Source organism: Psammomys obesus, unplaced genomic scaffold (assembly GCF_907164565.1).
Source record: "Psammomys obesus unplaced genomic scaffold, mPsaObe1.curated_primary_1811, whole genome shotgun sequence".
Taxonomy (NCBI): Eukaryota; Metazoa; Chordata; class Mammalia; order Rodentia; family Muridae; genus Psammomys; species Psammomys obesus.
In genome coordinates this window covers 5386599-5399291 of record NW_026585987.1, presented here as the reverse complement: position 1 = coordinate 5399291, position 12693 = coordinate 5386599, and the positions used below count along the sequence as shown (strand labels likewise).

At 41.3% G+C, this 12693-nt stretch overlaps 1 protein-coding gene across 3 annotated transcripts in view; it reads right to left on the bottom strand.

The window, feature by feature from the left end:
• Positions 1 to 7432: 7432 nt before the first annotated feature.
• Rai14 (retinoic acid induced 14) overlaps positions 7433 to 12693 on the bottom strand; it is a 147579-nt gene continuing 142318 nt past the window's right edge. For all 3 annotated transcript variants that reach the window (XM_055601023.1, XM_055601025.1, XM_055601024.1), the window contains 3 exons: positions 12149 to 12298; positions 9938 to 10003; positions 7433 to 9226 (listed from right to left, as the gene is read on the bottom strand). In XM_055601023.1, coding sequence (XP_055456998.1) covers positions 9149 to 9226; positions 9938 to 10003; positions 12149 to 12298 — 294 coding nt within the window. In that variant the 3' untranslated portion in view covers positions 7433 to 9148. The remainder of the gene's footprint in view (positions 9227 to 9937; positions 10004 to 12148; positions 12299 to 12693) is intronic.

Below are 12693 nucleotides of genomic sequence, written 5' to 3'. Positions count from 1 at the left end.
GCGTTGCCATGGGGACTGACCCCTGCCTTTGCGCGGAGGTCCGGAACCATGGCAACGCGAAGTACTTCGGTCCCGCAGCTCCAGCATGTAAGACAAGCTCTCTGGCGGTCAGCCTCAGGGCTGTAAATGGTTTAGTAGTGCCTGTCGCACAGGGACATAACTTCGTGACGATGAAGGAACTGAGGATAAATCCGTGACGATGAAGGAACTGAGGATAAATCCGTGGAAGAAAGGAAGGCGCACCAGGCCTCAGGACCCTGATGGTTTTCAAACTGCTGTGTCTATGGGTGTTCTCAGCAATGACTCTTGGCTAGCCAGTCCAGTCTTCCTGAAGCAACCTGCACCCAGTAGTCTCCGGGTGTTCTGGGTCACCATCGATGGATCACCTTATCTGTGGATAAGGTTAGAGTTAGGCTTGTTGAAGAAAACAGTACAGGAAAAGATTTAGGAATGGGCCAGTAGCTGACAGATGGTAGTCATTTCAGGGAGAAAGGCACATTCTGCAAATACCACTTAGACCTAAATCACATGCAGCTTTGTCCCCCTAGGCCACAAAGCACATAGTAGAACTACATAGATGTGAAGACCGCCACTAGCTGTGGCATATGTTAGAAAGCACTATAATGAACCCTACTATGCACTGGGCCCTTGACAACGAACAGGTGAGGCCCTCACGTTTTAAAAAAAGGCTGGGTAGAAAAAGGAGAAAGCCTGAGATTTTGTATGTTTTGCATTCGTTCTTACATATCTGGGTAGAAATTTATCATTGACACTAGAATGTCAAGAAAGCCTTTCAAGGTTGGAACATTTAAATGAGTTTGCTTTCATATATAATAAATAAAAATGATGGTCTATAAACGCAAGGCTTAAATCTGTACTCTTAAGTTCCTGAGCCAAAAATTTGCCCTGTCTATTCTCTGGTTCCTAAGAGAATCTTTAGTGTGAAATGATGGTCAGAGTGATAAACTCGGTTTCAAAATGTCAGCGTTGCCGTTTTGACTCTGGCTTTGGTGTAAGTCACATCCTGTGGTTATCAGTTTCCTTGACTACTCTGTAAGAATATATATACGTACCTCTTGGTCTCAAAAGCCTCTCTGGTTCTAGGATTCTATGAAGTTTTTTGTGACCCCATGACTGATTATTTTTACATTTATGGAGACTAAAAGGAAGAATCTATTTTTATGTTGTCTAATACATAATAAAGTTGGTCACTATCAAATCAGATTTTTAGCGCTTGTTTTAAGAAATAGCTTTAAAATTGTTGCTTAGTCTGTGAAAGGGAAAGTTCATTTTTTCCAGACACTTGTTTTGTCACTCATTGTGACCGTTAGTGTGGTACTAGAATTTACACTGAATTCCCCTTCTAAAGAGATTCTGCCTCCATTTAATTAGTGCTGAACAGAAGCACGTTGCTCTCATCTGCAAATTTATAAAGGCAAACTCAGACAGCCTCAAAGCCTTGATGTTCCAAGTGTCTGATACTTTTTCTGTGCCATGGAAACCCTGTCCCTCAAAAGTAAATTTCAGTAACATGTATGACTGTTTGCTGGATGGCTCTGGAATGGAATGCATTAATCGCCATAGTTATTGTCTGTCACTCACGTTCTCACCTTTAATCCCAAAGTAGAGGCAGGCAGTCTCCGTACCTCATAGGTAAAAGTAGGACCGAAGCAAATTTGAGGACAGCCTGGGCTGCACACAGCAAGAACCAGCTTAGCCAAGGGCACATTATGAAATGTGTCAAATAAACAAACAGCTGAATAATAAACGAAAAAAAAAAAAGCATTTGGAGGGACTTTGTAGAGAAAAGAAAACGTGTAGAGAGCTCTTTGAGACTTTTATGACCCAAATCTAACGTGATTACTTTCAAAGGATTCTTTTTTTTTAATATTATTTACAGTTTATTAACTTTGTACCCCTGCTGTTTCCTGCTTCCTCATTCCCTCCAACCCCACCCTCCCTCCCTCATCTCTTCCCTGCCCCTTTCCAAGTCTACTGATAGGGGAGGACCTCCTTCCCTTTCATCTGACCCTGGTTTATCAGGTATCTTCAGGACTGGCTGCAAAGTCCTCCTCTGTGGCCTAGCAGGGCTGCTCCTCCCTCAGGCGGGGGAGGGGAGTGTCAAAGAGCCAGCCATTGAGTTCATGTCAGAAACAGTCCCTGTTCCCCTTATTAGGGTAACCCACTTGGATACTGAGCTACCATGGGCTACATCTGAGCAGAGGTTCTAGGTTATATCCATACATGGTCCTTGGTTGGAGAAACAGTCTCATAAAAGACCCCTGTGTCCAGATATATTTGGTCCTTGTGGAGCTCCTCTCCAGGTCATATTAACTCCCCCTTCTTATGATTCCGTGCACTCTGCCCAAGGTTCGGTTATGAGTCTTAGTATATGCTTTGATAGGTACACTTTCAAAGGATTCTAATCCCAGAAACTATGAAATATAAGAACAAGAAAATCCAAATATTTTTTTGGAACATTTTTTTCCCCTGTCTGGGCAGAATCAGATGTTCTCCTAGTTAGATTCAGCTGTCAGCCTGACACAGCCCAGTTATGTGAAGGAGTTTCAGTCCAGGGATTGTCTCCATAAGATTAGCATGTGGGGCATGGCTGTGGAACATTCTTAATTGCTGATGGATATAGGAGGGCCTAACCAAGTATGGGCAGTGCTGGGCCTGGACTGCAGAGGCAATGTAGCTGGCCATAGGCTTGGGAACAAGCCACTAAGCAACATTCCTCCATAGTGTTTGCTTCAACTTCCTGCCCTGTTTGAGCTCCTGTCATGACCTCTCCCAGTGATGGACTGTAAGCTGTCAGATGAAACTTCCTACCCAGGTTGCTTTGGTCATGTTGCTTATTACATCAGCAGGAAGCAAACTAGTACAGAGGCCTTCTGTCATGTTGAAGAGACACCATGACCTCAGCAACGTTATAAAGAAAAGCATTTCATCGGGGCTTGCTTACACTTTGAGAGGTTTAGTCCATTGTTGTCATGGTGGGAGTATGGCAGTACAGGCTGACATGGTGCTGGAGGAGCAGCTGAAAGTTCTACACCCAGATCCTCAGGCAGCAGGAAGAAGAGAGATAATCCTGGTTTGGACCCTTGAAACTTCAAAGCCCACCTCCAATGATACACTTCTTCCAACAAGGCCACACCTACTCCAAGGCTATATCTATTTATTCTTTCAAATAGTACCACTCCTTGCTGAACAAGTATTCAAATACATGACCTATTGGGGGTCACTCTTATTCATGCCTGACTTCACTCTGAGTTTCCGCATTTATCCTGCCCTACAGTCTCATCATGGAGCTTAACTCAGCTTTGTGTTTACTTGTAAGTTTCCTAGACTATGGATCCATCCAGCTTTCTCAACAAAAATCTCTATTGAGCATGTATGTACCAGATGCCTATTTGAAGCACCAGTGTGTTGGTCAGTATTCAATTGCTGTGACAAAATTCCTGAGAAAGTAAGTTTAAATGGAGGAAAGAGGTTTTTTTTTTTTTTTCAGCTCATGGTTTCAAAGGTTCCGTTATAATATTTACTTGACTTAGTTGTTTTAAGGCCTGTGAAAAAGTAGAGACTCGTGGCATGAAAATTTTGGCAGGGGAAGCATTTTCTTTATGGCAGTTAAGAAGTAGAGGAGAGAGAAAAGGGAGGGAGAAGGAAAATGAATCCCAGTGTATCTTGAAGGGCATGCTTTCTGAAGGACCCACCTCTTTCAGCTAGGCCCTATTTCCTAAGGTTGCTACCACCAGAACTAGAAGCAAAGCTAAACATCAAGAATTGTTTTTCTGGAACTTAGGAAATAACAAAAAAAATAATGACTGCTATGAATAATAGTATTTCTGCAAATTAGGGGGGAAAAAAGGTACATGACTTAGGTAGTAGAAAGCAACATTGTATGAATTACTAGTGAAAAGGCCTCTTAAAAGCTGGGTAAGCCCCCAGTGAGAAGTCAGACAGCAATTAAATGCTCACTCAAGCATTCACTCAGCTGAATTATCTTGCTGGCAAATGATAAAAAGGAAAAAAAAGTAAAGGTAGGTGAGGAATTTAATGTAGTCACATGGGAAGGGGAATTCTACCTTGTACAATGTAGTCTAGGAGGGCTTCTCTGACAAGTAGCATCTAAATGGAGACCTCCAAGATATTAGCAAATTAATGTAAATGGGAGAACACTGTAGTATGGTGTCTTAGTTCCTTTGTGTAGCTGTGATAAAATAGTAAGACCAAAAGCCACTTGTTTATTTTGGCTTACAGTGCCAGAGAGTTAGAATGAACAACGGTGGTGATGGCATGGCAGCAAATGACAAAAGCAGGAAGCGGGCTGATCACCTTTTGCCAGCACAGGGAAAAGAGAAAGCTGAAGTGGGGAGAGGCTATGCTCGCTATCAGCCCACCTCCTATGATGCACTTAAACCAGCAAGGCTTCATGTCCCACAATCTCCCACAGGGCCAACTGGGGAACAAGTGTTCAAACACCTGAACTTATAAGGAAACATTTCTCACTCAAACTACTGCACACATTAACAGCAAACAGTGTTACTGTAAGGGTTCTGAAGCAGAGCAAGCTTAATAAAAGGAACCAGAGACAAGAGACTAGAACAGTCTTCCAGGCAATCCTTTCACCTATTGGGTGATTCCTTAATACCTACAAGATGACAGGACCAGTTTGATGAACCTTGTGAGCAGAATGTTACTTAGTATGTACAGTCATGTATAAGGACTATTACCAGTTTCCTATAACTACGATAAGCTTATTGGCTTAAAAACAAAAACTAAATCTGAAATGGATCACTGGGCAAGAATGTGCAGAAGACAGCCTACTTAATTATGCTTTCTAGAGCTCATTTTAAGATTTTCCCTTCCCCTTCAAAGCCGCTGAGGCACTGTTTTCATCCTTCCCTTTAATTCTTGTTCTTTCCTCCAGTTTAAAGAACACCTGGTGAGCTGGCAAGATAGAGCTCAAAGGGCAAAAGTGCTTGCTGCCAAGCCTGACAACCTGAGTTCAATCCTAAGGACCCACGTGCTCAAAGGAGAGAAGAGAATTATGTTGTACTGTGGCGCATCCTCATATATATATGTGTGTGTACACATACTCAAACATAAATAATGCCATCAAAAAAATTTCTAGGAACCCTGATATTAGGTTATGCTTTTCCTAACTCTCTGAAAGCAACACATAGAAAGCCTTTACTACACATCTTTGGCTGTTCATTTCCATCCAGCTGTGCCTTGCTCTTCTCTGTCCCTCACATCCTCTTACAGTCTCGTACACAGTAAGTTCTTAACTCGGCATGTTCTTTCTCTCTTGGGGCCTGACTAACAATAACACAAGTGAAGGAATCGCTCCATTCCTACTCACTCCCATCTCTTGGGACATTCTCCTTGTGGATGGTTCTCCATGGGCTCATATTTCTTAGCTGTTTTTGAAGAGCCGTTTGTGGTAGCCATCGTAAGAGCTCATTGTGTTCTTTTATTTCTCCAGGCTCCCATGCCCTCCCACAATGCTCAGCAGTTCTCAGCCCTGAGCTGCTGGACAGAAATCTTCTGCTTCTTGAGTCTGCTCCCCTTTCCAGCTCTTTGCCTAGTAGTGCACTTTTTAACTTTCTCAAAAGGTACCACCTCCATCATTGTTGGGCAGTGTTTCTGCTACTGGAGTTGTCATAGTGCAAGAAGCTGTCCTTTAACATGTTTGGGAAGCATTCTCCCCCACAGCGAATCATGTGTTTATCTTAGGATGAGTGAGTTTAGTGATTGAGGGCCCTGGAGCCTGCCTTAACAAAGTTTATGTAAGAAAAAATAGAATGAATATTCTATTATTCATTCAGTATGAAAGAGAAGACCACTATTTCTCATTCACACAATGAGGCCAATACTCCACTCTCCATATTGCCTCAATCATGAGGGAGGGCAGCATAAAAATGGTCAATTTGAAGTCCTTCAATGGTGGAATGGATGCAGAAATTGTGACACATTTACACAATGGAATACTGTTCATAAAATTTGCAGGCAAATGGATGGAACTAGAAAAGATCATCTTGAGTGAGATAACCCAGAAACAGAAAGACAGGCATACACTCACTTATAAACAAATATTAGTTGTTTCATTTTTTTAACCAATATTGAATGTCAGATATTGCTGACTTTTTAAAATATTAAAGTGTGTATTTAAAAAAAAATACCTGAAAAATCCTCAAGTGTGAATGCATTTATACATAGGATAGCTGTTACATCATTGTTATAGACACAAAATCTTTACAGATTAAAGACTGAGGAAACAGTAGACTAAACCATAGTGCTATGAAGTACAGTTCTGCAGTTTAAAAAACCCTTCACATTAAAATGCATTCCTACATAAGACTGGGTCAGGTCACCTACCAGGTCACCTGTGGTTTCTGGAGAGGTACATGAAGGGTTAGAGGCAAGGAGGGAAATATCTGTTTCTAGCTTACTAATTCATCCTAGAGAAATACCCTGGGTTTCTAGTCATGGAGGGTACTCCTCGTTGCCAGTGTCCATTCCTATGAATCTTCCGCTGCATTGGTAGGCTGGCTCCAGTGATATCAATTATTCTCTTGGGGAGTGTGCACTTGACAATAAAACAGAAAAAAAAGCATTTCCTTTACATTTTATCTCTTTTTTACTTTTTTGGGTGGGGGTGGTAGAGGAGGGGAACATTAAATTTCAAATAAATAAACTGAATATCACACACATAAATCTCATGAAATCAAGTGTCAATGTATAACATAAAGCATCAATAACAACCGATGTAGGTATGGAAGACAAGCTATGAATGAAAGAAAATGGTATTACTATACGATATTACGGTAAATAATGCTACTACTTAAGCAACAGCAATTCTTTCCCATTGGATATTTTATGAATTTAACGTAAACCTTGGTCCTACACGAAATTTTGTTTGATTTTATTGTTTTTGTTCATTTGTTTTCATAATGAATCTCTCATTATGTAACCCAGGATAACAATTATTGCTATCACTATTGATAACAATTATTCCTGATCTTCCTGCCCCCTGAGCACTAGAATAGTCTCCCCTTAACCCCAAGACTGAATTGTCCATATTAATAAAATAAAAAGGTATACTTACTTTAAATTTTTTTTTTTTAAATTAAAGATAGAGGCAGGGAAAAAGCCAGTGACAGCTGCTAGTCAGAAAACCTGTAGTTCAAATGAAAAGCACTTTTGACCTACAGGACTATGAGACAACTTCATGAAAGTGGCAGAAATGGAACAGCACTCAGGATGAACGCCAGAGCCTGGAGGCAGGAGGATGTATTCTTATGTGATAGGTGGAGAGAGCGCCACTGGCCAGGCATGGAGCAGGACGCAAAAACCTGCGTTACATCGAAGGGTTACCAACGGTCATCTAAAAGCACAGGTCTGCTAACAAATACACAACAAAAGGGATGCAAAATGGACCAAGTTTATTTTCTGCAATAATTTCTGTAAATTACAAAGACAAAAATGCTAAACTACAGCATATAACTTTTCAATATTTAACCAGAATACTTGTAATAAATATGCATCCTGACATAAGAAAAAGGCTACACTCTGTCAGGCATCCTACAAAATGTCTCAAGTTTTACACTCTGCAGCATTTCTGTGTAGGGGTATGAGGGGAGTTGGCTTTGTCATTAAGTTCTGTGGCAAACCCTTTCACATTTCTTTGGGGCATTTTGAGAAATGCTTAGCTGTAATCAGACAAGCACCACTGCCAACCTAAAGCCACTTTTGTTTTGCTGGCATTGGTCTTTACCTAACACAGATGATCATACCCAGTTCAGCCAAGCGCTCTCAGAGCCTAGGCAGCCCTCTAGTCAATGGGCCCTGTCAGAGTGGGCCTCCACTTTTATTAACACACTGAACGTTCTATATTCCGTTTATCTCCCTCATGAAAGGAGCCATAAGAGAAGCTGCAAGAAAGTCAAACATTTTTCACCCTGAAAGTAAGGTCAAAAGACTATTTCCCCCCAAGACTTTTTCTGTGCACCATGTTATATCAGGACTTTTACTTTCGACATGGAGAAACTGATTGGAACTAACAGTCGTTCCAGGAATTATTTATGGGTGTTAAAGTTTTGGTGCTTACAAATTCGACTGGAAAGAGGATTTAGTGTAGTCAGAAGAAGACTACAAAAAGTCCTAGGGGTAATGGGGGCAGCTCATACTTAGTTTGGAATATATAACCGCCCTCTGCTATAGCTAAAAACTTTTGAGGAAAAGGTTACATTTTTAAGATGTCTTAAGTATGGTTATCTAAAAATACTGTTAATATAATCTAATCTCACTTATTTAGGGGTTTAGCTATGAAAACATCTTTAAAAGCCAATAAAAATATCATAGAGGAAAAAAAACACTTTTAAAAAAATTGAGGTTAAGAACCATGAGGCATTTCTTTTGGCTGTAAACACATAGTTTACTGTCCTTTGTTGAAATACAAATATTTGGATTTCCTGAGCTTCATGGAGAACAGCAGGAGGCAAGTTTGCATAGAGAATTTTCAGTATGTTGTCTACTTAAAAGCTTTTAAGGACAGTTCACTCTTGGTTTAAAACTTTATATTTTAGTTAATAGTACTCATGAAACCGTGAGACTGATAAGCAGGGCAATGAGATATAAGGCAGCTAGAGGGAAAAGATTAGAGTTTTTAAATCCACAGGATAAAGGGTCTCAAGTACTCACTTCTAGTGTCATTCTAATTTGGTTAGAAATGAAATCATGTTTGGTGAGCGGAAGACAAAAATGCTCTCCTGTGCTGAATGGCACAGCCCAAGGGCAGAGACCAAGGACCACCTCACTGTATGGAGGCCTCAGCAGAACACTCATTGAAGCCTTTTGGATGCTCAGGTACCAAGGAAGGTAAACCAGACTTTTGGTCTAATCTAGAGCATGGCTGATCCCAGCTCTAGATTCTGAAGAGATGGCAGGGACCAGAACCTCTGCTGGTCTAAAGTACCTACAAAGTTCTGAGGAGGGCATTGTCTCTTGGGACTGGTTCCCAGAACCTGCTAGAAAAGAAGCTAAAAAAAAGTCACAGTGCACACCCTGGGTGAGAACAATGGCAGTGGTTGGAGACACAGAGAGAGGCAACAAGGAGCAGTGTCCTGCCAAGGGATCCATTTTACTTCTTCTGAGGCTGGTTTTTACACATGGTGAGGATTTGTTTCAGAACTTTCTGGACGTCTTCATCCATTTGGCCCTAGGAAATTCATACAGAAGATATGCATTAGAACTTCATTTATGTCACAGCGCCTTCTCCCCTGGGGAATGAGATGGCCAAGCCACAGCATTTTGCTTATTCCCCTGATGTTTAGAAGAATGTCAGTGCTACCCTCTTCCCACTTCCATGAGGCAAGAAGGGTTCCCTTTGGTGGATAGCTAAGTCTACCAAAATCTGGGGTCTCAGCTGTGAATGTCACTCCAGCTAGCCAGAAGCAAAACACAACAGCAAAGCAGTGCTGATGGATCTGAGCATATTGGCATCACTATTAAATAAAGCCTGGGTCTTTATTTAAAGATGAGAAAGACAGATACATCTTTCACAATGATATTCTCTCTCAATAAATAATGATTCTACCACCAGTACGCAAGGCACAGCCTGTTGACATAAAATCTGAGACAAAGCAAAAGGCATTTGAGGTTTCTCCAAAAAGAGAGACTCTCCTTTAATTTTAGTTCATTCTGCTGGTCTGCTGATGGCACCTTGGGCAACATCTGCTTTCTTATGATTGTTACTAATATTATTTGAGACAGGGATGCATGTAACACAGGCTGGTCACAAACTCACAATGTAGCAGAGAATGGTACTGAACTCCTGCCTTTACCTCCCAGTTTCTGGGATGACAGGTGCCTGCTACGATGCTTGGCTAGGCTGCCATATTGCTTTAGGATGTCACTGGTGTTTCCATACCTGAACAGCATACAGAAGATGCATTCTGTAAACCGATACAACCTCCTGGTGTTGTTTCTTACACTCCTAGAAAGAGATAACTTGATATTACTAACAAGCTTTGGGGTCTGCGGGGTTCTTAAAGAAGAAAATGTTGAATATGAAAAGCTGTCACAGGTGCTACACATCAGCTTCTTTCTGTATGTTGGCACAGGAAACTTCTAGATTTGCTGAATTCACTGGCTTATGAATTCCCTAAATACTTGTCACTATTTTAATTATTTTGGTATAGCAATGTTAGAAGAATAGTTATGGACAAAGTAGTTATTATAATCCCAATCTGAAATGCGCATGTACACACACGCACGCGTGCACACACACACACACACACACACACACACACACTTAGTAATACATCCACTGTAAGTGAATGTTGTAAGAAATAGATGAAAGGCAGAATGAAATTATTTAAGAGTTATTAAGTTTTGGGTAAACTTTATAATAGAAAATTTTAAAGTTTTTTTTTTTTTAATTTGCAACTTTACAATTACTGAGTATTTGTTCACTTAGTTAAAAATAAAATCTATTCACTAAAATGAATAGGCGATATTGTATATAGATAATGCTGTGTAGTCCCCAAGGAGTTCAAGTATTTAGTTGTTCCAAGAACAGAAATGAGGAACAGCCTCAGTCCCAACGGCTCTTTCCTACTGGGGCTGGTACATTTATCACTCCTTGTTGGGTTCCCCCATGACTGCTCCTGTGGTTCTCACCCACATCCCAACTCTCCTCATTCTAAAAGAATGAGTTCTCTCTCTATTATGAAAATTAAAACCATTAAATATGGGTTACTTAAAAAGAATATCTACAAATGAGATGGGCGGTGGTGGTGCATGCCTTTAATCCCAGGTAGAGGCAGATGGATCTCAGAGTGCAAGGCCAGGACTACAGAGAGAGACCCTGTCTCAGAAAAAAATAAATAACATTTACAAATGTTCATCAATACCTATTCTCTCATCATCACCAGCGTCCGAATTTGAGCTAGTTTTCCTATCCCACCTCTGAAGCTTTGATGTTCATGTTGCAAGGCTCTCTGTAGAGTGTTCCCATGCAGCTCAGGCTGGCCTGGTGCTCACTATGTATTCCAGGCTGGCTTCAGCTTCACAGTGATTCTCTTGCCTTAGGCTCCTGAGTGCTGAGATTAGAAGTGTGTGCCACCACATCTGGCTCCATTCAACAGCTTCCCTTCCATTCCTACTTCTCCCATCATTTGGTTGTGTTTAATTTCTGAGTGAAGGATCCACCTGACACCCAGCCTCTCGAATCTACATCAGCTTCATAACTCGCCTTTCCCATTTCGTCCAGATCCCATACTATTACTCCTTTGAAAGCTGTTGCCGAGAGTAAAAGAGCCACCTAAGTGATACATCTTTAAACTGCAAAAGGGATCTTGCAGATACCACTAAGGACTTAAAGACAAAGAAGGAGAGATTATTCTGGATAATCTGAGTAGGCTTCAGATGTCTTGCCAAGTGTCCTAAGGATTGGAAGAAAGTCAGAAGCAGAGAGGAGGTAAGAGGGTGCAAACAGAAGATGAGGTGCTGTACTCTGAAGGTAGGCGAGGTACTACAAGCCCTAGAAGGCAGGAGGCATCTAGATGCTGGCAGCCAACGAGATGGATGCTCCCTTCAGCCTCATGAAGGAGCAGCCCTGGCCATGCTTTGACGGCAATCTAGTAAAACTGATTTTCAGAGTTCTATTCTCTAGAATGATTGTATCTAAAAACAAATTTGTATTTTGTTGGAATAGCCATAGAATACAAAAATATGAGAGTACATGCCTTCCTGGGTAGTAAAATAGGAAGGAAAACCAAGAAGCAACTTTGAATACTGTATATACAACAAATATTATGTATACAACTACCCTCTAACAACAAGATGCTCTCTCATCACCGCCACAGTGAGGAGTGAGCACCACAGAAGGAGGAGAGTGACAAAACAGTGATGAGGGAATATAAGGATCCTTTCCTTCGCTTGATCTTCCCTTCCCAGCGAGAGGTACAGCTAACCTGTCTCATTGCAACTGGAAAGTCTACCGGCGTCTCCCTCGCTTGCTCTCACCAACAAGTCCTGACTCCTTGACTCACTCGGTGTTTTTGCCAGGCCGGCTAAGTTGATAGCAAACTTGCTCAGCCTCCACCCCACCACAGGCTGAGAAGAGAAGCACACTCACAACCAGCTGGTTCTGGAGCTGCTTGACCTGCTGCTGCAGCCCTTCCAGCTGCTGGGCCTGCCTCTTGGATGAACTTGTGGAGTAGGAAAGCTGTGAGAGGCTGTTCAGGGCCTCCTTCAGTTTCAGAACTTCTTTTGACATCTCATTTATCTGGAAAAAAAAATTAAAAAAAAGTGAATTACTAAGCTAGTAATGTGTCTGCAGAAGCAATATTCTGGGTATTTCCACACCTCCAACATCAGTCATTTCTTTGAGTCTCTAGTCCAATTCCTTTTTTTTTATTTCTTAAAGGAAATCCATACAATAAAGCATAACAAATTCAGACAAAGCAGTAAGGACCTCAGTGCCTGTGCCATTCAGATGAAGCCTATTGTGTTTTTGAGTGTATGAGGGTAAGAAAAGCTACAACGCCAATGTTCCTCTCTAAAAGTGGTGCAGTAAAAATCTAAACTGGAACAAGGCTCAAACACACTATTTGAAGACATCTGTTCTGTGACACAGAGAACTTCAGCTCTTTTTTAATCAAGAAGTGATTTTTTTTTGTT